At 45.7% G+C, this 25,042-nt stretch overlaps 1 protein-coding gene across 3 annotated transcripts; it reads left to right on the top strand.

The window, feature by feature from the left end:
• The first annotated feature begins 1,069 nt into the window (after positions 1–1,069).
• Positions 1,070–25,042, top strand: TSC22D2 (TSC22 domain family member 2). Of its 3 annotated transcripts, none has more exons than XM_036388810.1 (4): positions 1,070–3,304; positions 15,876–15,984; positions 22,623–22,674; positions 23,433–23,546. In XM_036388810.1, the coding sequence occupies exons 1-3, from the start codon at positions 1,362–1,364 to the stop codon at positions 22,650–22,652; spliced, it is 2,082 nt and encodes a 693-aa protein (XP_036244703.1). In that variant the 5' UTR covers positions 1,070–1,361; the 3' UTR covers positions 22,653–22,674; positions 23,433–23,546. The 3 variants fall into 3 exon arrangements, with proteins under 3 accessions (XP_036244703.1, XP_036244702.1, XP_036244701.1); XM_036388808.2 differs by having other exon boundaries at positions 1,072–3,304; positions 15,876–15,947; positions 23,433–25,042; XM_036388809.2 differs by lacking the exon at positions 15,876–15,984 and having other exon boundaries at positions 1,071–3,304; positions 23,433–25,042.

Genomic DNA, 25,042 nt, shown 5'->3' with positions numbered 1-25,042 from the left:
CCCGGAGGGGCACGGAGGCCCTGGAGCGCATCCAGGGAGGGGAACGGAGCTGGGAAAGGGGCTGGAACACCAGCAGGGGCTGAGGGAGCTGGGCAGGGGCTCAGCCTGGAGAAAAGGGGGATCAGGGGGGCCCTTGTGGCTCTGCACAGCTCCTGACAGGAGGGGACAGCCGGGGGGTCGGGCTGTGCTCCAGGGAACAGGGACAGGGAGCAGAGGGAACGGCCTCAGGCTGGGCCAGGGCAGCTCAGGGTGGGCACAGCAGGAATTTTCCCATGGAAAGGGGGGTCAGGCACTAGAACTGCCCAGAGAGGTTTGGAGTGCCTATCCCTGGAGGTGTCCCAGGAAGGGCTGGACGTGGCACCCAGTGCTCTGGGCTGGGTAACGAGGTGGGCATGGCGCACGGTTCGGTCTCAGCGGTCCGTTCCAGCCGGAATGAGGCCGCGGTGCCGCGGGTCAGGGCTGCAGTCAGGGCCCCGAGCCGCGGCCGCCGCGCAGCTCCCGGGCCCGGCACTGGTCCAACCGCAGCGGGAGCGCTGCCCGACCCCGCCCGACGAGGGCGCTCTTTCGCGTTCGCCGGCGCTCCGGCGGGGCCGCGCACCCTCCGCCGGCCGGGGCTGTGTGCGGCCGGGCGCGACCAACCCCCGGGGGGGAGGGGGGAACTCGGCGTGCGCCGCCATATCCCAACTGTCCCCCGCAGGCCGCGCTCCCCAGCCACCCCCGCGCCGCGCTGCGCTGCTTTGCGCCGGGCCGTGACGTCACCCGCCGGGGGCGTGACCACGTCGCTCCCAGGGTGCAGCGCACAAGTTGAGCCCCATCTTGGGCGAGAGGAGCCGCGGCCCTACCGCGCTCCGGGAGCTCCGGGGCCGGTGCAGCGCAGCGGGTCCGCCCGCCCGCGGCCGCTGAGCGCCGCTCCCCGGGCCGCCGCGGCGCCGGCACCCCGCCCGCGGCGGGGGTTTGCCCGTGGGGCGAGCCCACGGGCCGGTTGCGAGCAGGATGCGCCTGGCGCTGGTCTCCAGGTAGAGCGCGGAGACAGCGGGGGGGGGTGGGACACGGGGCCGCCCGGGCCTCGCCCGGCCAGCGCGGGGCCCCTCGCGCGGGGCGGGCCGCGGGCCCGCTGCTGCGGCCCGCAGGAAGCCGCGGCGCGCTCGGAGCGGCGGCAGGGAGGAGAAGGAGGCCCGGCCGCGGGAAGAGGGCTGCGGAGAGGGAGGAAGAGGAGGAGCCCCGCCGCCCCTCGCCCGCCGCAGGAAGCCGCCGGAGGATGTACGGTAGCGCCGGGGGCCCGGCCGGCACGCCGTGACAGCCCGCCCTAGCATCCCGCTCGCCTCGCCACGGCCGGCCGAGCCCCTTCCTGCGGAGGAAACATGTCCAAGATGCCGGCCAAGAAGAAGAGCTGCTTCCAGATCACCAGCGTGACCACGGCGCAGGTGGCCAGCAGCATCACCGAGGACACCGAGAGCCTGGATGACCCGGATGAGTCCCGCACCGAGGACGTGTCTTCTGAAATCTTTGATGTTTCCCGAGCCACCGACTACGGCCCCGAGGACGTCTGCGAGCGGAGCTCCTCCGAAGAGACTCTGAACAACGTGGGCGAGGCCGAAACTCCCAGCAGCGTCTCTCCCAATCTCCTTTTGGACGGGCAGCTGGCTGTGGCTGCTGCTGGGGTGGCTGCAGGCCCCAACGGGGGGGCTGTGCCCAAAAGTTCGGCTGTGCCCCTGCCAGCTGTTGCTCCTGGCACTGCTGTGGGGGGAGGCAGCAGTGCTCAGGCACCCACTGCCCCTGGGGCCATCTCTCAGACGGCGGCTGCTGCGTGCAGCTCACGCTTCAGGGTGATCAAGCTGGACCACGGTACTGGGGAGCCCTACAGGCGAGGCCGATGGACGTGTATGGAGTACTATGACCGGGACTCAGATGGTGGTGGTGTTCTGGGCAGGACTGGAGATTGCATTAGGCACAGCAGCACCTTCGAGCAGGCTGCTCAAGAGAGGGACAGTGGCCTCGGTGCCACAGGAGGCTCTGTTGTGATCTCCACTGTGCCGGCATCAGCCCATGGCCCCGATTCTATAGCTGACAGCTCCCTGGCTGCTGTGTCACAGCTGCTTCAGACAGAGAAAATGAACCAGTCCTCTCTACAGCAACCTAATTTTGTCATTGGGCAACAGCAACAGCCCGTAGGTGGGGCCGTGCCTCAGAGTACTGCTCAGCCTGTGTTTTCTGGGGCTTCAGGAGCAAGTCAGCAAATGATAGTGCCACAGCAACCACAGCCACAGGTAAATCCACAGGGTGTTTCACAGGCTGGACCCAACGGGAAAGGCATGGCACCTCCAAACGTGACAGTAGGGCAGTCAAGCATTCCTGTGGCCCAGCAGCAGGTGCAGCAGGCAAACATACCAGTGACTCAGCCTCAACAATTTGCTTATTCTCAGTCCCAGATTCCACCAGTGCATCTACTGCCGACGCAGTCTCCTGGGCAGGCTGAATACATGCAGCACATGACAATTATGCAGTCTCAAGGAGCAATTCAGCAGGCTACTACAAGCTCTGCTCCAAGTACTGTGGCCTCCAGCCTTCCTGTGGGGCAGGTGACGGGCCAGAACCCCTCAGCTGTGGGAGCGCCAGTGATGGGGGTGTCAGCACAGCCCGGCGAAGCAGTCGGGCAGGGATCGGGGCTGCTGCAGAGTGGCCAGGCACCAGCGAGTCAGCCTGCCCTCCCGCAGCCGGGAGGTGTGGTGCAGCCAGGCCTTGGACATACGGGGGTTGTGCAACAGAAATCTGTGACTCAGCATCCAATGGGGGGAAGCAGTCAAGTGTCGGGAATGCCTGGTGCCCCCCATGCTGTGGTCCCTGGAGTTCAGAGCGTGCCTGCGGTTGTGCCCGGTACAAGTGTGCCTAGCGTGTCCACCACGGCCTCTGCTGCTATGCCAAACGTCCCTGTTACGCTGGTCCAGTCCCAGCTGACAAGCCACCCTTCTGCCAGCAGAAGCACTGGCGCAGTCCAGTCCCAGCACGTCGGACACTCGATGATGCAAGGTGCGCCCAACGCACCCGCCAGTCTGCCTCAGGCAAGCCTCGGACAGTTTCAGACCCAGGCCCAGTCCTTAGTAGGCCAGATTGATGATACTAGAAGAAAATCGGAACCCCTACCTCAGCCACCACTTTCTCTTATAGCTGAAAATAAACCTCTTGTGAAGCCTCCCATTCCAGACACTCTAGCAAATCCTCTTCAGTTACCTGCAAGTACTCCAATGAACAGTCTTGCCAGCTCTGTTTTTGGCATATCCATTCCTGTTGATGGTGATGAAGACAGGTATGAATTATTTTATAATGCCATAAAAAAGAACTGTGTTTTTGGGGGGGGGGGGGGAAGTCAACTTTCAAGTAATTGCCCAGTGTTTTTTGTAAATTCTTATTTTCAGAAGGTCATGCTGAGGTTCACCTGGACTGTATTTTTATTTTAAGAGTGCAAACCTTAGCAAAGTATTTAGGCCAGTAGTGAATTGTACTTGTTTTTTGCAGGGTGTGAGTGTGATTATTTTCTCACAAAATGGGGTACAAAGTATCCTGGAAGCTGCTTAATGCATGAATAATATTACCTCTTCCAAATCAGAAGACTGAAAGCTGTATTTCTGTAGCCAGTGGCTGAGGCTGTGAGAAGGGTTGTTCTCTCATTTTTCCTGAATGCATTATAAAGCACTTCAATGGCAGCTGGGTTAAAATGACACTGTATTGCAGTGTTAAATCTCTGTAGTGCTATCTCAGGGCTTTTAACATAGACTCTTGATTTTTACCCTGCTGTGGAGTTAACACTTTATAGTGTCAGTTAGTAAGGAAAGTACTTGCACTTGTATGTGGATTTGTGTGCAAATCCGTATGCAGGGAAAGCTCTGCAGAGAATGGTCCTTTGTGCTGAGAAAACAGACACCACTTGGGCAAAGATGTGGACACGGTGGGAAGTACAACCTTACAGTGAGTTTTTTTAAGTTGGAAAGTAATTTGGAACTATAACTTGTAACAGAGGGGTGTGGTGTGAGCAGACTCCTAAGAGGGCCTGAGAGAGGGAGTGGGTGTGTGGCTGCTGTTCCCATGGCCACGTCAGACTGCTCTGAAGGCCAGACCACTTGATTGACTTCTTTGAGGGAAAGAAGAATCAAGCAGTGTTTTAGCACTGAAATTAAGTCCCGACATTTACTGTCAGAATTGCTGCAGTTTGGAGGAAGGGAATACATGTGTGTTACTTGTTTTTAAAAACAGGCATTAGTCCATTTTAAAGAGCAGATCTTATGGTGAATTTCTCTGTAAATCTTCTCTCACCTTGAGACAGCACCAGACATGAAGATAATATGTCAGTGTTGCTTTGAGGATGTTTTAGTGAAGCAGCTGTGTCTGTGGAGTTGGGGTGCAGTGCATGGAGAGAGCACCTCAAAGTGGATGGTGAGTTCAGGCTGCAGGTTTAATGCAGGCCTGTGCTCGCTGGAGCATTGGCTGACGCTGTGCCTGAGAAAGTAACTGCTATGCTTTTCTGCAAGGAAAAGCTGTGGTTTGGAAACCTGTGCTGGTTTTGAATAAAGTGGTAAAGGACTAACTAAAAGTTTAAAATTTACTCGCAGTTTGCCCACCTTAAGAGGACTGCTAATCTGGCTGACAAACTGCCTTGTGCAAGTAAGGTTTGATTTCAAGCTGATGGGTTCTTTTCATAGCTCAGTGTTTTTTGAGAAGACAATTTGTCTGGTGTTTAATCATTCTCTTGATTCAGGAATCAGAAAGAAAGGAATACATTTTGCATTTGTTTTCCATAGCTTCTAATACTTAATATAAATTATGGCAATGAACATGATTGTCTGTGACAACTTAATAACCTCTGTGTAAAGATAGAGAAAAACTTATTCTGCTTACTCAAATCAGGGGTTATGTAACTTTGTGTGGCAATCCAGTGGGTCAGTTTTTGGTGCTCTTACCAGAACAGTGATTCCTAAAGTTAATTTTCTAGTTTAGTCCTTGAGCTTGCCGCCTTGCAGTGGTGCTTTACATGGTGTTCATGTCTAAAGTAATTCTTTCAGACACTTTGCCATGAGTAAGAAATGGAAGTGGGGTCTGAATGCAGTGTGCCCTTTTGGTAGGCCATGCTGTGGTGTTCGGTAGAGAAACGAAAGTCTGGTTATCAGTGAAGGAGCGCCTGTGTGTCGTTTGTCAGCTTCTGCACTGGGTGATAAAACTGTGCTGTGTGCTGGGTTGTCAGAAAGCCAGGAGCACATGTACGGTGTGAGAGTCTGTCCTAGCTGGGAAGGTGATTCTGGTAAGCCGTGAAAGCTCACCTTAAGCAGACCTAGACCTCATACATAACATAGGCAGATAGATACAGAGACAGTAGATGGAAGTTTATTCTTTGCTCCCCTCAAACAGTAGCCTGATTTGCACTGGCTTCAGACAGAGAAAGGTGAGAATGAAAACCTAGCAGCTTGTTAAGGCTGTTTTAGCTTTGGTTTTTATGTGCTTTACTCTCTGGGAAGGCTTTATTGTAAAACTGTCTCCTGCTTGTCTGCTGTTCTATTCTTGCTCCTGCTTTTTTTCCCCTTTCCAGCCATTTAAATTGTGCTGCCACTCCCATGGGCTTTGCCCAGCTGCCTTATCTGCTGGAATCGGTGGTGAAATAGTTAATGAAGACCTTCAAGTGTCATTAATAGGCTGGGGGTTGACACTGATAAAGCTATTAAAGCACAAAGGGAGCTGATACATCATGAGTCATGGTTTGTGCTGGCAGGTCCAGGAAGTTAGCGCACAGCTCAGTTCAGAGAGGTTACTTGGTGGTCATAGAAGCTATAAATCTGTGGAAATCATTTTTCTCTTTGTCTTCCGTACTATTAATCTGTAACACTCCCAGAAAGGGGGCTTAGTGTGGAGGCAGGTATCCATGTTTCTTCTGGCACCTTCAGTTATACTTCAATATTTGCACATACTTGAAGCTTCACAGACTTGCGTAGATCATTCTCCTATAGTCATCTTCTAAAACAGTGACTCATCAAGGAGTAGTGTATAGCTCTCAATACGCTGGATTTACCTGGAAAGTTACCATTCTGAATATGAAGAGGAACTGTTTTAAAGGTAAAATAGTTAGGATGGAAATTCTTTGAAAGCAGCATGTTGGTAATACAGTAAACATGATGTAAAAAGTTGATCAGTTAATGTATTTCTGAAACTTATTTTTTTTTTTTATTACTCCTATCTTATAGTCTGCTGTTTTAAATCGAACAGCATCTAAGGTTATTAGGGGTGGAGGTGATCTAGTATGATATATAAAGAGAACTATGTTTATAGATTGCTTTCTTCCAAGCCATTGCCCAAAGACTTTTAATTTCATGTTCCCATAGCCCAGTACACCTTGTCAGTAGTCTAAAAACCTGTGGTTTCTTGCATTGACCTGATGAATAGTGAAGAATCAATTAATTGGAAAATCTTGTCTGTGGGGGAAGAAAGGGTGGATAGGTGGCCCAAAAGAATGAAAAAGAAAAAAGCCTTCAGTGTGTCACACCTTCCTTGAAAAGCAAAGCCAGTATTTCAGTTGATGTGTCCAAATTGCTAAGCTCTTAAAAAGAAAAAATTGTGTGTGAAAGTTATGAAATCTTTACCGCATAACACATTTTCCTCTTTAAATGTGGCTGCAAATAAAATAAGCTGCAGCAGTATTAAAGGATGGAGGAGCTAGTACTGGTACTGAGGCAGATGTGGGTATTGCTGTCTCAAACAGGGAAAATACTAATTGTGTAAAACCATTATTGGAACTAGGTCTCAAAATTGCTCTGACTCTCTTTCGTTGGACTTCAGCACTAGTACTAATTATTTTGAAGGGAGGGCAGTTAGAGCACCTGAGAGGATTTTGGTATCAGTGTGTGTCAGGTTCTCTGCTTGCCCTTATGCCCATGTATACACAAATTTGTAATTGACAAGCAGAATATTTCATCTGGCTTAATAACTTTATTTTGGCTCTTGGGGGAAAAGAAATATGTGGCTTCTGTTAAAAGAATGTTACTGAGAAAGCTTGTTCAAACCTCCTACATGTTTGGCAGACTTTTGGGGCAAAATATTACTGGGGCTGTTGGAAAAGGCGCAGAGTATAGATCATTTTCCAGAGATAACTGCCCGGCTTGAACTGTTCCGGCTGTATTCCAGGAACACTAATGAATGGCTGCAATTGTGAACTGTCAGCTATGGCAGCTGAGCTGTTGAGAACCTGATTGTGCAGGGCTCTCGGCAGCGTGGCTGCGAGCTCAGCTAAATCACGTACTCGTGTGGAGCACTAACTGCTGGGAGAACTGTGCTGTTGAGACCATGTTCAGACAAAGCTGGGCATGGGATCACTTAAGTATTGCCCTACATGCATATTTTATTGTGCTCCTAAAGAAAAATAATAAGTTTTCTGCAAGTACCTACCAGCACATGGCACTTGAATTGCATTAGTTTGCAGTGTTATCCCTTTCTTCACCTTGCTTATAAACTTTACAGAGGTTTGAGCTCTCCTACAGCTGCAGACTTGTTCTCAGCTCTCCTGCTGAAGGCCCGTGTTTGTGAGTGTGTGTGGAAGCAGGTGGGAATGAGGCCTGGAAAGACACGCTCCAGAGCCTGGAGAGCCTTTGGTTTGATGGACAGTTCGAAAACTGAGCTGGGACTTCTGGGGTGGCCTCTGCAGCTCATGGCAGCAAACGATGGTTAATGCAAAGGAACTCCAGTTGGTTGTGTTCACTGCTTGCTATACTTTCTATAACAAAAATGACCAGAGGTAACTGCAGCACTGCATGGGTTTCTGCACGGTAGAAAGCCTGTCGTGCTGTGCAGTCACTTTTAGAGTGGTGCAAGATAGCTAAACAAAACTGTGGTTGCTTGTTTGACAGTACAGTTTCCCAGTTTAAACATTCAAATGCCTTTGTTAAGGAGGAGTCAATAGATTCTTAAAATTAATGGGGTACAAGTGTTTCAGATGAGAGAGTTATTAAAAGGAGGGAATGGGGAAAGTAGTTGAAAGAAATTCACAGTGATACTCTTCAGGTTGTTTCAAAGACTGTAGTGACCAGCCCTGACAGGAGAGGTTCCCGGTACCTCAGACTCACGAGTGTTCTGCTCAGCTGCTGGGGTTAGTTTTTTCCTCATCTCCTACAAAAGATGTTCCATAGCTGATTTCTGAGTACTGTCCGTATGACAGAAATAACAGCATCTGTTTTATGGAAGCTGTTTTAAACTTCTTGTTAAAAGCTGAATATTGAAGTATTTGGATGTTTTGAAAAGGCAGGACTACCAAACTGCTCTCAGACACCAGAAGGGCTGAAAGTTCTCAGAGGCTGCATTTTTATGGGAGCTGCTGATAATTTTTATGACTTCAGGTGACACTATAGTAAAAAGGAGTTGCTTCCTGTTACTCTACTGGATATTTGAGTTATCAGCCTGTTGTGTGTTGAGGCTGTATATTAATTTTCCTGCTTAAAAGCTGGCAATTAGCAGTTTCTCTTGCTCAGGAGAAGTGCAAACCTTGTTTGTGCTTTGTGTCAGCAACGATTCCTTAAACTTTTGTGACACTCCTCCTGCTAAAGTACATCTGGATGGGTCTGTTCAGTAAATCTAGATTGTCAAGCACAGGTGTCTGCTTTTATTCCTATATTTGACAAAGTATAAAGATAAAAGTATTTATAGTAACTGCTAAAGCCACTGTCTTCTGTGAAGACTCTCCAGACATAAGAGGTCACTTGAAGTGCAGAGTAAGGTTGTACTTTCATTCCTCTTGAAAATTACTCCGTCTTTAAACTTCACACTTCATAAATATGAATGTGTATTAAGTGCCAGGAAATCTTTTCCTTATGGGATAGTCTATTTTCACTCAGGCAGGGCAGGTGAATTACTTGGCCACATGAAGGACAGCTATACGCTTGTCTTAATTTTCTTTGTCAATCAAGACAAAATTAGTCCAAGAGAGTGTATATCTGGTCTCCCTTTGACGCTATAAAGGATGTATTTGAATTGTGCCAGCCTGCTTGAGCGCTTTTGTCAGTGTAGAGAGAAGGTAGAAACATTAATTAGTGCCCTGGAGAGGTGTCAGCTGTCAGTCGCACTGGCAGCTGGTGGGTTTGTCTCGTACACAGGAAAGGTTCAAACTGGCGTGGGATCTGGGCACAGCCCTGCAGGTGCGGCCTCAGCAGTGCTGAGGGGAGGGAGGGATCCCCTCTCTCCACCTGCTGGACTCTGCCCTGTGCAGCCCAGGACGGCATTCACCCCCTGTGCAGGGAGGGCAGAGTCCTGACCCGTTTGTCTGGGAGGGGAGGAGTGGGGCAGGGGTGTGAGCTTGCAGGGGAGGAGTGTGGATTGGATAGGAGATGAGATACTTCACTGAAAGCAGTGTCTGAACCTTTTGCATCCATCTCAAGCAGATATCATATCCATTAGAGGATAAGGTGGTCAGAAATGAGGGTTAAAAAAGCCCTGCTTGCTTCTCCATCAAGTTACTTTGGCTATTTTTGTAGGGATGTGGATGAGAGCTCCTGGGAATGTCTCCTATGTCGAGCACTCTTTGGTGGGTGCAAGGCCTGTAAATACCTTGACCAACCCTACAAATGCATTTTTAAAAATACTTTTTCTGTAAACCAAGTGGTGAGCACTCACTGACAGCACAGGCTGGCCTGAAACTTGAGTGTTAGAGACTTTGTAAATGTTGTGGGAAGGCAGACAGATTTATAATATTCTGTGCAAAAACAAAGTGCCATACGTGGCCTAGGATCTAACATCTTTTTTTTAAAGTCAAATGTGTAATTTGAAACGTTTGCTCATACATGCATTCCTGACCATTATCACATGAGTAGGACAGGTGGGATTCATCTGAGTCTGCTTAAAGCTGTTTTATCCACTCATTTTTTACCCCCCACAGATACTGAAATATTTTGTTGTCAGAAAAACAGGAGCCATTTGTGTTTATAGATGACTGAAATAGCTGAAAGTGTCACTGCAACTTAGTGGGGGAAAAAAATCTCATTTTAGTGCAGTTTTATTTGAGAATGAATATTCAAGCCCTGTTCCACTACGCGGGGCCACTTTCATCAGACATCACAGGCACCTTTCCCTTTATCACTGTGTTTGAGAAAATCAGGTTTTGTGGGCATCACAGGCAGCAGGAGCCTGATCACCTTCAATAACAAGTTCATACATGCAAATACATGCCTTTTCTTTACCAGCCATGTTGTATAAAAGTCAGTAATTTTGAGGGGTTTTGCAGATTTTTGGATCTATAATGCAATACTAGCAAATGTGGATCTTTTTATTTCAGAAATGCTGAATTTATTATTTTGCTCCCTCCTTTATACCAGCATATCAGGGTCTGCTGGGTAGGAGCACTCAGAGCATGCTCTCTTGAATGGATGGGGTAATTTGCAGGAGAGTATGATGGCATTATGATATTCTTTGGCAGGTATCAGTAGATGCTGAAGGGCTCCACTCCATGTGAAGTGGAGTTCAAAGTGTTTGTTGTGACCATGGGTGTTATTATCAATAAGACTTTGTTTGGTTTTCGTTTTTGGTTTGTTGGGGTTTTTTTTGTTTTGTTTTTTTTTTTAACTTTTCTCAGTTCATTCAAACATGGATAATATTGGTGAGTTTTTCTATGGCTTTTCTTGAAAGCTACTTGATAGAGGCAAGAATCCCTGACTAGATCAGGCAGACTTTCTGCATTGCTGTTCTCAGCTTGTAATCTGTAAGTTTCTCGCTGAAAATGTGATCTGCTGTAGATTTTTTTTGCCTGGAGGCCAAGCTGTGCATCATGTGGACTACTTTGTTCTGTATCCTCCCTCCAAGAACCGAAGGTTTATTATATCCAGTGAGAAGACAAATCATTAGTACAAAAAATCTTAGCTTGTTACATATTTTGATTTAAGAACAGAAGCTCTCAGATTAGTCCTCACACAGTTTGTAAGATGAAGTAATTAAAGTTCAGCCTGACTGACAGCCTTCACAGAAGAGCCGTGCTCCATTAGCAGGAGCTGTGTTAATTACCTCGTCTGTGGCAGTGGGGTTTGGGACAGGAGGAGCAGGAGAGCCTTGAGTGCCTGGCTGGGACAGGAGTGCACCCAGCCTGGCTTTGGGCAGTGGGAAGGCAGCATGCTGAGGATGGAAAGGGTCATCACTGGAGCTGGAAATCATAAAGCTGTTACGATTACAGTTGTGTGCAGCTCTCCTGAGCCTTGGGGACCAATCTGTGGGACCCAAGAGAACTGGACTCCAGAGCTTTGAGCTGCAGCTGTTGAAATCAGGAATAACAAGATACTTAGAAGATTGTTGTATTCTTTCTCTGATTAGTATTAAATAGTCATACTAGAATTCACTATTTGAACTCTTCAGCAAAGCTCCTTCAGAATTAGTGTATGGTTATGACCCAGTATAGGTAATAATGAAACTTAATTTTTTTTGTTATTTATTAAAATCACATAATTACATAAAGCAAGTAATAACCTTGGTAGGATTTGGAAAATATTCCTGGTATTGTTTTGAAATACTCAAGCCCACCCAGAGCAGGGGAAGCTTGATGCCAGTGTTTGAACAGAGCAGGGAAGTGATCAGTGAAGTGCCTCTGCCAGACTTCGTACTCTGTGTATTTGAGGCAGTTGTCTGTAGTTCCTTCTCCTTAGAGACTTCTGGTCACTGCAGGAAATTGTTTGCCAAAATCTTCTTTTGAGAGCAAGGTGAAGAAGTATGGGCTACTGCTTTTGGTTTATTCAGTGAAGATCAGTTCCCTGCAGTGTGCTTTCTCTACGTTGTTACAATATGTTTGTTTTGTAGTAGCGTGTGAAACCCCTTTAAATCCGTTGTGGTGTTTGAGAGCCACTGTCCCAAAAACTGTCATGTGGGTTGGTCATTGAGTCAGCCTTTCCTCTTATCTGTAGCTACAATGCACCTAAAACTGAGTGTTAAACCTCTGAATTCTTGCTGGTCTTCTAGGGTGTGTATAGCAAGTATAATGGCTTTAAGGAACTGCATGAACAGAATGTGCAATTAAACACATTGCTTCAGAGCTTGAGATGTTATTTTCCTTAATTTTGCATTGACTCCCCCACATTTAGTCCCTGTTAGTTTTCTCCTGTAAAGCTTTGTGCTCCAGTTGCTGTTCTGTAGATCGAGTCTTATGAAAGAAAGCTAATTCAAAGTTGCAGCTGCTTTAAATAGAAGGTGCTAAAAATAAAGTGAAACATCATTTAAAAGGAGAAGGATAGAGAAGGAATTCTGTTACTAGTGTAAACATAATCTCAAAATGCCATAAGCTATGCTGCAAGTTTCTTGATAAACTGTGATCAAGTGATCATCAAATCCCTCATCCAGATCTCAGATGAAGCCTCCCAAGTCTGTAATTTTGAGAGCAGCTGTAATCAGTGTCCATTGCAGGTCATAGTACCCCAGTAAACAGCCTTTTGTTACCAACAAAAATGTCACGCAAGGTGGCATTAAAAGTGCAACTAGTTTTATGACATGGTCACATCTCCTGTGGCTTTCTATATGAGACCTGTTAATTGCTCTCAGAGGGAATTATGGCTGAAGTGAGCTTCTGTAAAGGTCACCCATGTGTGCTTGCTTCTGACTGGGTCGTGAATACGTACTTCTGTTCTTATTTGGTTTTCCTTAGAGGTACTGAGCGTGGACTGTCTGACCTGTTGTTCTCATGTTCTTCAAAGACAGGTGGTTGGGCCTTTTCCTATTCTCAAACCTAAAGAAAATAGCTCAAGTTGAGAGAGAACTGTCTGAATTGATATTGATTTTTTTATCGGGAAAAAAGTGCTATTTTACGTGTGTTCTTGTTGTTGCCCTCAGTTTCTGAGGTTGGTCAGTAGTTTGAACTGGGACTTGTTCATGAACAATGATCTTACTATTTCTTTCAAAGGAAGTAGCTGGTAAAAAGGCATCTGTGGTCGGGCTGATACCCAGTCCAAAGCCAGTATCATTACTTGAACCAAAAGGCATTTATCTGTGTACTTGATGATTTGCCAGCTTTCACAGGCATGGTTTCTAGCAAAGAGAGCCTTCAAGGATGAAGTTTGTATTTGGAATATTGTCCAGATGAATTGCAGTGGGAGGATACACTTCCAACAGTGACATGAGACTTGAGATGAGGTCTAGGCTTCCCTTTTAAAGGGACAGCTTGATGACCTGGGCATTATGCGATCTGAGTAAGTTCTCCTTCTTTAAATTTGGATCAAATTTCCTGTTGTGTGAAAACTGTTCTTAGAAACAAGAGTGTGGGAGTGAGTTGTGAATATTGGCATTCATGAGCTTTTAAAGATGCAGTATATGTTGTAGGACTTGTTTAGAGAGACCTAGAGGCATTTTTGGCCACTTGAGATACACTTCAAATGTTTAAGTGTACTAAGCTGGGAATGAAATTCAGCCCGTGTACCCTTGGGGATACCTGGTCTCTCACCAGAGATGGAGGAAGAGAAGTTCTGGAGTACCTTCTGTGGGAGGTGCTTGCTATTTCTCTGGATCAGCATCTGGGACATTTCTGTCCTGTGTGGCTCTCAGTTCCTCTGCATCACTCTGCAAGGACCGGGACCGAGTCCTGACCTCAGACCTGGCATTCTGCCAGGGAAGAGACATAGGCAGTCTGCTCTTCTGCTCCAGGCTGTCCCTGCCTTCACTTAGGGCAGTGTCAGGAGGACTTGTGGGGCTGCGGCTGTGGCACAGCAGCAGCAGGCTAGGCTTTAGTGCTCCTGTAAGCTGTTTTCTCTGTTGATTCTGCAAGCAGAAAGGCATTTTAGTTGTTCTCTAACCTTTCACTGTTTCTTATGGTTAAACTAGATGCCTCATCAGTCTGAAACTCAGTCATATTCATTCAGATCTGCATGTGAGGCATCATTCATGATGCCTCTGTGGATTTACTTTTCCTGTTTAGGTACACACAGCCCCATTAATTATTTTTAAAATATATAGCTGTGGAGTAGAAAAGATTCTCTTACTTGTCTGAAGTAATGCAAAAGCAATTTCAACAGTAGGGGTTACAAATGAGAATCTAATAAGGAAAATTTTTCCATATCTTTTCAGATGCTTGCTTAAAAACAGTACACAAATACAGAGCATAGAGTGTATCAGTACAAAAATAGACTATATGGAATACATGCTGTGTGGTTATAAACCACTTTTTATACCTAACAGTAGCAACATGACTTTATATGCTACAAGTAAATTTATCTTGGAAGTTAAATGACTTTCTATTTACAGCCTCATTCCGAGGAGGGGACTGTACATGCTCCTGACAGCTGCATTAGAAAGAAGAGCCTGGGCCTGGAGTGCTCTCCTGATCTGCAGATGCCAATTGTTTTCCACATGTGAAGTTCTATTACACCAATGTCCTTTAGCTATTGTGTTGCTCTTCCTGTAATTATTTGTTGAGTTGTGTGCAGTGCTTCTTAAGAAAATGTGGATATTACCAACATAGGAGGATGGTGTTTATCAGTTTCAATCAAGCAACTTCTGCAGCAGATTTTAAGCTAAATTCCAGACTTGTGTGAATTTTCTTTTTTTGAAGGGTACAGTACTGAAGGTGGGAGAAGGAGTGACAGACACTTTAAACTCAGACACTTCCTGATCATTGCTGATACACAAATACCACTATCCTTCCAAGATTTTTGGTATACACCTGCCATGAGAATCTAATTACTTCTGATAGTGTTTTGTTATGGTGCTGCCTCTGTGATGTTTTTGTTTTATTTTATGTGATTATTATGCAGTAATTGTATTTCAGTTGAAATAATTAACTTGAAGACTGTTGTTTTTAGAAATATTCTTGCCATTAACTTAGAAAAGGGATTGATACCTGTGCTTCCAGTGCGTTATAAACATCTCATTTTAAAACAGATTCTAAAAGGAATTTGAACTTACGTTTGCATGTCTGAAGATCTTTCAGCAAGGCTGTTGCCTTTGTCTCTAGGGCTGGCGTAGCTCTGCCCATGTGAGGATGAGCAGTTGAGGAAGGGAGTTTGTAACTTCAGTGTAACGCTGCTGCAGCCACTGGCAGCAGAGAAGCGTGTGCTTCATCCAGTATCCACTTCCCAACAGATGTTCAGATGAGACTTTGGAGAGGTAGAATGTTCTAATTGCGCTGTCAGTGTAGTTGCCATGGTGGGGCTGAGGCGGGAGGGTGAGGCTGCCCCTGGCACTGGAACGGGGCCACAGGTAGGGTTTTCAGCAAGAGGAGGGCTGTGTTCTGGCCGTGTGGCTGTGAGAGCACTCTGGGCAGGGCAGGGCAGGGCTCCATCAGCCCTTGCCCTCCTGCACCTCGGGAAGGGCAAGGTGGCTGACAGGTGCTTACGAAGGTACTTGATGTTCCATTTCTCATTTCTAGCTGGATCTGTTTTTCAGTTGTAACTTGATCTGTCGTAATTTGAATGTGGTGCATTGAGCTCTGACTTCCAGGTCCCCTTGAAGGAATCATCTGTTTTGAGTACAAAGCAGGGGGTTAAGTAGGATGGAAACACTGGGTACTGTGTGCAGAGGTAGTCTGGAACATACCAAAAATGGAAAAGGTGTCTCTTGGGTTTAGGTATGTTTGGCATTGGGGTGGTGGTCAGCTAAACTATATACAGTGTTGCCAGCAGGACAGGAGATGTCTTATTTTTGGCCTTACAGTCTCATCTTTGTAAAGGAGCAGCTTGCTATAGCCTGAAAATCCATAGGGCTGGAGAATTGCTATTTTGTTTTGGATCCTTGTGTCCTTAATGCAAACTCATAGAAACAGTAGGGCCTTTCAAACATTAGTTTAACCTGTCTGGACAGCTAATTCACTTTGTAATGCAGGTTGAATTAAGAGAGTTGGTATTTTTATTACGTACCCATTTTCAATATGTCTGTCTGATTCTTGGATCTCATAGGAATCCGTCAACTGCATTCTACCAAGCGTTCCATTTCAACAAGTTACACGAGTCAAAGACCACCTGGGATAGGTATGGATGCTTGAGTATGGAATGCATACATGCTGAGGTATGCATGAACTGCTTTGCTCTGTGCAAGTTTCTCATTGTTGTTGTTTGCACACAACTGCTGCCTGTGTTCACAACTCCATACTGGGCTTCTGCAGTTTGAAGAGGTGAAAGCGGTCATGGAAGTGAAGTGTTTGTTCTGAGACATGGAACTAAACTCTAAAATATGACATGACTTTTTTTTCTTCTTTCTTCCATTATGCATGTATCATACATGATGTGTAAGCTCAGAGTTTAATGCTAGTCAGCTCCTAGGCGAGCTTTGCCTAAATATTCAATTTCCTTTTCCAAAAGAGGAAACTTTTTGGCATTGAGTCCTATATCAGAAAACACATTGTGAAAATACTACATTTAAACACAATTTTGGCAAAGTTAAGATATATATATATATATATCTTTAAACCAGGAAAAAAAAGCTTTCTGGCTTACTTTCATTCTGCTCAAGTAAAGCTGGATGGGGAACAGAGGTGAACTGTGACAAGGACAAAGTAAATCTCCAAGGTTAGCATTGAACTCATGGTGAGAAACTGCAGTGAAGTGCAACAAAGTCTTATCTGGCATGGATAGACTTGAGAGAGGTGCATTACTAATTCATCAGTAGCTGCAAACTGTTTCTCTCCTGTGCTTTAATGATTTTGAGGGATTTTTTTTTGTCAGCATTAAGTCAAAGTCCTAGTGATGATGTGATTTAATGCCTTGTGCTGCTCTGGCTTGTCAAAACTTCTGCTTAACAAGCTGTGTAGAATGTAAATTTTGTTTGGCTGTTGAAGTATTGATAACCATTTCGTCACTGTCCTGGCTGTATTTGACTTGAAAGGCTTCTCAACTTGCACAGCTCAACTGAATCCTTTAAAGTTTGCTTGGCAATAGTTTGTATACTGCACAATGATGAAGGTTATAAGTAATGCTCAGTGTTCTGCTCTTTTTTAAAAATTATTTTGTATTGCTGGGGTGCTGGCATTAAGCTCAGTTTCAAAGCACATCTTCCTTTTTCAGCAGTAAGTTGGACGAATTTATGTTCTTGCTTCAAGCTCTGGATGATGCCACTTCCCTGTATTTATGGAACAGAGTTGGTATTTAGGTTTCAAGGACTTTGTTATTTCACTGGAACGAACTTCAGGGCTTAGAATACACATTTGGTTTGTAGACCAAAAGGTCACTTTGTGGTCTAGCCTTCAGCTGTTTCTCTATTTTCATGCCTCAAAATAAGGCTTAAGATGAGGAAGCTAATTCAAAAAACCCTAAAATCAAATAATGAATTATTAAGATGGAGGCTTCACAAATCTGACGTTTATGTACAATGCCTGAAGCAAATGCTGGAAATGTGGGATATAAAACATTAAATTCAGATAGAAGAATGTAAATGGTTACCTTTAAAATAACCTTGCATCTTTGCCAGTGAACTCTTTGTGCTAGAAACAAGCATTTGTGAGAACATAGAATGCAATTCATCAGGATTGATACATGTTTTAAACTTATAATCCGTTCAAATTCCAAAGTCTTTGACAGGATTTTGCAGGTTTTGCATTTATACCCGAGTTATTGGATTTTAAGGTCACATTAGGCATCTTTCCTTCACTGGATGACTGAAACAGAGAAGCTGTCAGCTATAAACTTCCAGTAAAAGCTGGTGGAGGGAACACCAGGGCCATCAGTGAGCTGGTGGTGGAACCCTTGCAGGATGGAGCTGGGCAGGACACAGTGGGGGCTCTAGCAAGAACATGGTGTGGGGCTTCTTTTTGGCATCTCTGGTTTGGGAAAGAAAAATTGCTGCTGTGAAAACAAGAAACTTAGGTGACTTGTCCCTTTGTTTGCCCATCACAAAATGTGTGGGTTGACACACTGCAGAGCACCAGGACCATGAGGCTGCTGGCAGTGAGCTCTTAATTACATTTTGCAGTTCTTTGTACTTTTGCAGTACTTTGTGAACCTGAGGGGCTTGACTTAGGAGACTTCAGGGTAAACTGAAAATCTTTCTGTGTAATTCTAGTACTTTTTCTAACAAATATGGATTATTCCCCTATGAGTAGCTGTCTCTGGGGACCTGCTGAAATCAGCCTAGGTAGACACATGATACTGCAATAGAGAGAGATTGCTGAATTGCTCCGGTGAATAGAAACTATTTTATTTTTCACCAACATGCTGTGGCAGGAGGAGTGCTGGTGGCACTCGGGAGATGCTGCTGTTACTGACACATTAGCAGGGATGTTTTCATGCACAGTGCTCGCATGGGTGTTGCTGGAGGCACAGGTCTCGTGTGTTGGTTTTTTCAGCTGATGTGATTTGAGAAGGGGAATAGTGGCTTCTTGGCATGTCCACATGAGTCTGGGTGGTTGCTCTTCTGGGCCTGGGTTGTCTTTGCACAGTAAAGGTGCACAGCTTTAGGTGGGTCTGCCTAAAGCACAGACATTATTTGGAATCTTGAATTTAAAGTAGTAGGATTTATGTTTCCATTGCGTTTATATGTGAAGCATTAAGCCTTCACAATATAAATTAACTCAAAGTGTGTGTGGGAACTCCTGAGGTGGTGAGTTCACTGCCTCAGGTTGTTGCACATTCTCACATGGCTTTGACAAAGAACAGTAATGGAAGTCTGCAAACTCACACAGATCCTCTTTCCAGGCTGGATAGGTGATTGGATTGCTTGGGATGCTATCATTATAAAATCTCTTTATGGGATGGAGGCTAATTAAATAGACCTTAACTCTTGAAAGAATAGAAAAGATTTCTCTGAGTAGACTGAACAGCTCAACCAGTGCTAAGACAGTAGCTCATAAATGAGTAAACAATGAGGGGAAGGAATAAATGGCCACAGGGCTGGAGCTGCAGCCTGCCCAGTGTGGCAGCACTGCCCTGGGCACCTGCCAGCCCAGGCACATGGTAGTTAGTGGCTGTTATCAAGTGTTCCAGGCACAGCAGTGAGGTGATAAGAGCAGTGTGGCAGCAGTGAGAGCAAAGAGTGGCCACTAGCAAGCAGTGGGCTCTAAGAGACTCAGGCAAGCAAGCCCATGGCAAGCACAGGAGCTTCCAGGCAATAGCTGCACAGAAGGAACAGCAATCCATTCAGTCTAGAACATCCCAGTCAAATCTGTCCTTACCTCAAACCCTTCCAAGCCCATGCTGGGTGCCAAAAAGGGGTGTTTTGGATTAATCCTGCTGGCACTAAGCTCCATGCAGCCGCTCGCTCAGCTCCCCCTTCTCCCACAATGGGAAAAGTGAGAGAACTTGTCAGTTGACATAAAGACAATTTAATAGGTAAAACAAAAGCTGCTGAGATTTTTTTTAAACCATCAAAATGAGGATTTCTCTGACAAAATGGGGTTTTGTCTACCTGGTGTATAAGGTAGGAAAACACTGGGATTACTGTGCATCTCTGGGAATGACAAACTGTGCTTGGGGCACCTTTGATGTTATTGCTGACTGTAAATCTTGCCATGTACCTTGTGGGCTTCAGTGTGAACTTGATGTACCAATATGGCATCCTTTTGGGTAGAGCCTCTATGGACATGACCTTAACTGGGAGGTCCACGTCAAAATTAAGTGTGCCATGTTCAGTGTATGTGTTTGATACTTCGTGGGCTGCAGAAGCTCAGTATGGGATGGGGGTTTTGCTGTTAAAAACAAGTATTACATGCCTAATGCACCCCTTCATCTGCCCTGTGGTACTTGATGTGGATTTTTTTGCAGTTTTGACAATAGTTGTCAGACTTCTGTAGCTCTTGGAGCAATCAGCAATTGGTCTTTTTTTACAAGAGCTAAATGGTGTCTTTCCTCTTCTGATTCCAGGATTTGCAAGTTGAGGCATTGGCTCTACAGTGGATGGTGCACTCACAGAATGTGTCAGACTCTCTCTCCATTCAGTCATCCAAAAAGACTTGTTTAAGGGATATTTTGGGTTTATTCCTGGCCTTTTCTTAAGGTCTGGATTGTATTTATAAATGTCATTCTGCAGCCATGGGATAAAAATATTTCTATGCAAACTGGAATTTGATGTCAAGAGTTTAGGATTTGAGAAAAATATACAAAATTTTAAGATTTGGCAGCATGTTTGGAGTTTCCCATGAGAGCAGCTGTCACTGGAGGGCTCTGCTGATGAATGTCCCGTAGGAGCTGCTTGGTGTTGGGAGCACTGTCAGCTGAATAAAGAACAAAATCATGTGGGATTGTGCTACCATAACATCTAATTCTCATCTGCTTTGAGAAAGTGGCATGAAGTATAATCAGCTGGTTTCATCCTGATGGCAAACTGGGGCGCCCTGTGTCAGTGTGGAGCTTCTCCTGGGTGGGCGAGTAGGGGTCTGCACGGTGCCAGCCTCTGCCTGCTGAAGTTGGCACTTAGGATGTGTGCAGGGAGCAGGGCTGGAATCCAGACTCAGCATCTCAGTCCTAGCACAGCTGCTCTGGGGAAGGGAGCAGCAAGAGCATTACAAAGTTGTGTGTAAAGCTGCTTAGAGCTTTCAGCACTGTTGGTGACATGTCAAGTGTGGAGTGTGTGTGGTAAAGCAGTGGTTTCCCTGGCTCATTCCAGTCACACTGCAGTGAGGGACAGCTTCTACACCCACCCAACAGGCAGAGGGGAGCTCAGAGCAGAAGGTACACACAGGAAAGGTGCCTCTGCAGCATGCCACGCAGGTACAGCTCTTTGGGAGGCTCAGGGAAGGCTGCCTGTCTTTCTCATGGGACAGCTTGAATGCCTTTACTTAGAGTCATGTAGTGGGGTTTGTTGTTTTAAATAATCACACTACAAAGTAGCTGAAACAGGGATAGAAGAACAAAGTTCCAATCTCAAGTTTGACTAGATGGGTCTTGACAAAAGTTGTACGATTATGGTGCAGAGATGGGGAAGTAGATCCCACTGCCAAGTGTGCAGTTTGCTTTAATTGTCCTCCTCTTGTTGTTACCTCTTCAGAGCTGCCTCATCTGATCTGGAGAGTGGTGTCCATGAAGGACTGTGAGAGGACATGGAGTCTTGGGGATTTTGTGGTTCACGAGCACAGATACTTCTGTGTTCATGAAGTGTCAATGTGTCAGATGAGTCTGATGATATATGTTAACTCAGCATGAAAAGGCATACTTCCCTTGGCATGAGTTATAAGTAGCTTTTATTCTGAGGAGGTTTACCATAGATAGGGTTTGGAAGAGGCTTAGAAGACAGTAAGAGATTGGAACAATTATCTTCTGAAATGGGTATTCGGTGCTTTTGGTTTGGGTTTCAAGATTGGTTCAGTAGAAATAGAGGCTGTTACTCCCCCAGTCTGCAAACCTGATGCCCCCCGCTTGTAAAAGCCCAGTTCTAGTGCTGATGGTTCTGTGGGAGCCCTTAAAATTAACTTCTCTGACCAGTATCGCTTTTCAGGAGCTGAGCCGTGTTTCACATCTGTCACTTGTACTGCTGAGCACATTGCCATACTCTTTGTAAAAAGCCTTGAGTGATTTTTTTCTTAGCACTTGGTTTTGGTGAGTTGCACAATTCCAGAGAGGCGAGTTTTCCAGCATGACTGCAACCCTCGCATTTTCCCCGTGTTAAGTGTACTGAACGCGGCTGCACAATGCTGATAGCCACGTCCATGGCTGGGAGTGTTATCAGCAGCTCTCGCTGGTGGGGCTGCCACAGCCCAGGAGCTACTGTCAGAGTCAGACCGGGGCTGGGTGGGACATGGGAGGCTGAAGTGGAGGGTGGGGAGGTGGCTGCTGCAGGCCGCAGCCCTGCGTGCCCAGGGGCGAGCCACAGCTCCTCTCTGAACGGAGAAGCCAGAGTCTGGGGGGAACAGGGCACCCTGGCCTGCTGAAATCCCACTCCAGAGCTGCCCGTGAGGGACTGGCTTGTGCGCCTCTGGCGTGCCTTGGAAACAGACCCTGGCTATTAAGGGCTGGATTCCTGTCACACAGGATGCAGAGATCCCAGTTTGGGGTGCTGTTGGCACAGGAATTAACATCTTCACAGTGTACCGAGGTGTGCTGGTAGATGTCCTGCAGCAGTGTGCGTGTCTGTGGAACAAAGCTGCCCTAGCTGTGGCCCATGGCCGTGTGTTTGTCAGCTGTCAGACAGGATCCTGGCAGAATTCACTGGGAGCCAGGAAGTGGCTGCGGGCTCAGGGCTCTGGTCCTGTCTCGCCCTCCTGCCGGTTGCTGCCACAGGCTGCAGGGGCAGTGCTGTGCCAGGAGCTCCTTACCTGGAAGGTGGACTCAAATGAGTCCAGAGAACAGGTATTAAAACAGGATGTTTTCTTCATTGCTTTAGAAAAACAGTTTGGAAGAAATAATGGTAGTGGTAAGAATCTGATGAATATCCCATGAATTTTTGTTTCCCTCAGTGAAGAAAGCTGGTAAATGAGGCCAGGAATTAAAGCAGTTGATTTAGTGTTTATTCTAATGCATTTTTATGGTTATGGGTGTCATAAGCCCAGTATGACAACATATAAACTGAAGGAGCAGTGTTTCTTGTGAGTCACAACTGTACTGGGCAGCTGGGTGGGGTGGGGTGGGAGGGACATGGGACACCCCCCTGTGAGTGTATACTGGATTCTTGACTCTAAGCTTCAGCCTTCCAGTGACAGCATGATCCAGGAGTCCTGCGGGTGCACAGTTTGACCTGAGTGATACAATACCGCTCACGGAGTTTTCTCATTGTATTTACAGTGCCTCTGGTGCAAGTGTTGTTGCCATTGACAACAAAATAGAACAGGCAATGGTAAGTAAAGTATAAGTTGTTATTTCTAACAGGATTAATGTGGTTCATCACTGAACATAAGTTTCCTGCTTTATTGTTAGTTTCTCTGGGGCTTCTCTGTGATATCCTTCCAGGTGGGTCAGACTGAGAGCATCAATAAAGGATTTTCTATATCATCTATGAATGACCACAAAGCATTATTGCTTTTAGTGTTGGCCTAGAAATATTTTTCAGTTAATTTTCTTACAAATTGCTGTGAACAAGGTGATTGAACATGGAGTGCTGAAAATAGAGTGCATATTTCAGTCTCTTACTCTAGCCAAGTTCATTACTGGTTTTTCTGAGTGGCCATCCTTAACACACTGCTCAGCTTCAGTTAGAGCTGTTGGATTTTTGCTTGTGATGGCGTAAAAGCTTTCTTGTTGATTTAGTTCTCATACGCCTCAGTGGCTGGGCCTGTGTACCACAGACCCATACCCCAGGTCACAGCATCAGAGCAGGTGCTTTCCTTCTGAGGAGCTGGGGCGTCACTCTTCTCCTTGGCTTCCACAGAACTGAAGTGACTGGAGTGCTGGAGACAAAGCTTTTCATATCAGGCCCACTTCACATAAGGGCTGGGTTGTTTGTGCTCAAAGGCTGATTTATTCATAAATTTTTGGTGATGAGTGCTTTTTTTTTCCCAGGCTTACTGCAGCGAAAGCAGTAACAGTAAGTTCTGGGGCTGGGGTGAAGGAAAGTTGTTCTTTCCCGTGGTGTAATTGTCCACTTGTTCTTTGCAGGATCTAGTGAAAAGCCATTTGATGTATGCAGTGAGAGAAGAAGTGGAAGTTCTGAAGGAACAAATAAAAGAATTAGTTGAAAGAAACTCTTTACTTGAACGAGAAAATGCACTGTTAAAGTCCCTTTCCAACAACGATCAGTTATCCCAGCTCTCCAGCCAACAGGCCGGCCCCAGCAGCTCCTCTCAGGCGCAACCGCCGCCCGCGCAGCCGCCGCAGCCCAACGTCTCCTCGGCGTGAGCCGGCCCGTCCGGTGCCTGCGCCGGCTCAGCCCGAGCGAGCAGCCTGCTTCTGTTGTGTGTTTGGCCTTTTCAGTATTAGACAATCGCCCTGCGGAGCTGCCCTGGCCGCGCTGCGGAGGCCGCGCAGGGCCCCGCGGCCCGGGCTCGTCCCCGGCTGCAGCACGGAGCTCTGTCACCGCGGGGTGGCTCTCCGAGGTTCCCATTGCTCCTGGGCTGCTTTGGGCCTTGCTGTCTGGTAAGGAGCAACTATTCCTCTTCAGAGCCACTGTTCTTTTCATATAAGTAACATTTGCCTATGTTAGTTTCATTTATTTGTTTTATTTATTACAGGGCTGCTATTTTCATAATGTACATGAACAATGTCACAGAACTTTTGAATTTTTTTTAATAAACGTCTGTATGGGTAAAATGATAGATGGGATTGCGTTAATAGATACAATGTCTAGGCAATAATTGAACAAAGAATCCTGGCATATTTCTAACACTAATGGCAATTGACCTTTGGTATTTATTTACGGTAGTAAAGATCCAGCTTGAATGTAAATTTTGTATAGAGTGTAAGTATGAAGACCATAGTGCATCTGTACAGGTAGTCACCAGTCCTTGTGATATAATAAATAAGTGATGGGCTATTTTGATGAAGAAAACTTTGCTCATTTCTGTTTCTACTTTTTAATAGAGAGAAGGGGGCCATGATTCCTCTGCTTTTTGACATTTCGTTTTTGGTTTGGTTTTTTGGGTGGGAATAAAAAGCTGTGAAATTGTTCAACCTACTTTGTAACCAAAGAAGCAAAGCTGTATAATTGAGTTGGTTGTTGATTTTTTGTTTTGTTGTTTTGGTTTTTTTTTTTTTTATTTTATAATGCACATTCTTTATGTATTTTTTATTTAGTGTTTTCTCATTCACAACTTTCTTTGCTGTCTCGCATGATCTGCATGACCTGTAATCTTTGAACCACTTCCGTACCTCATGTTTTTATCCAGCACTCTTAGTGTAATATGTACTAGTCTGTGAACAATGTCAATAAAGAGAAAGAACAGCTGGTGTTGGTGGAGCTAAGCTAGTGTGCTAGGCACTAGTTGTTAAAACAAATAAATGAAGTGAGCCATCTTTTGTTCATTTAAAATGGTGTTTTGAATTTCGTATGCAGAAAACGTTTTGTTACATTGCAGATTTAATGTATTTAATAAATGCAACATGCAGATTAAATGCAGTGTATACTGAGTATTTAAATTAAAAATGTACATTTCATAAATACAGTTTCAAAAAAGACCATCATTTGTGTAAACTAATGCAGTGTGTCAAATTGATGTACAAATATATATATATTTTAACACATTTTCTGAAATTAAACCAGTTTTGTTGAA

Source organism: Molothrus ater, chromosome 10 (assembly GCF_012460135.2).
Source record: "Molothrus ater isolate BHLD 08-10-18 breed brown headed cowbird chromosome 10, BPBGC_Mater_1.1, whole genome shotgun sequence".
NCBI classification, from domain to species: domain Eukaryota; kingdom Metazoa; phylum Chordata; class Aves; order Passeriformes; family Icteridae; genus Molothrus; species Molothrus ater.
Note: the sequence above shows the minus strand (reverse complement) of the source record. Positions and strands in the feature narration are given on the sequence as shown.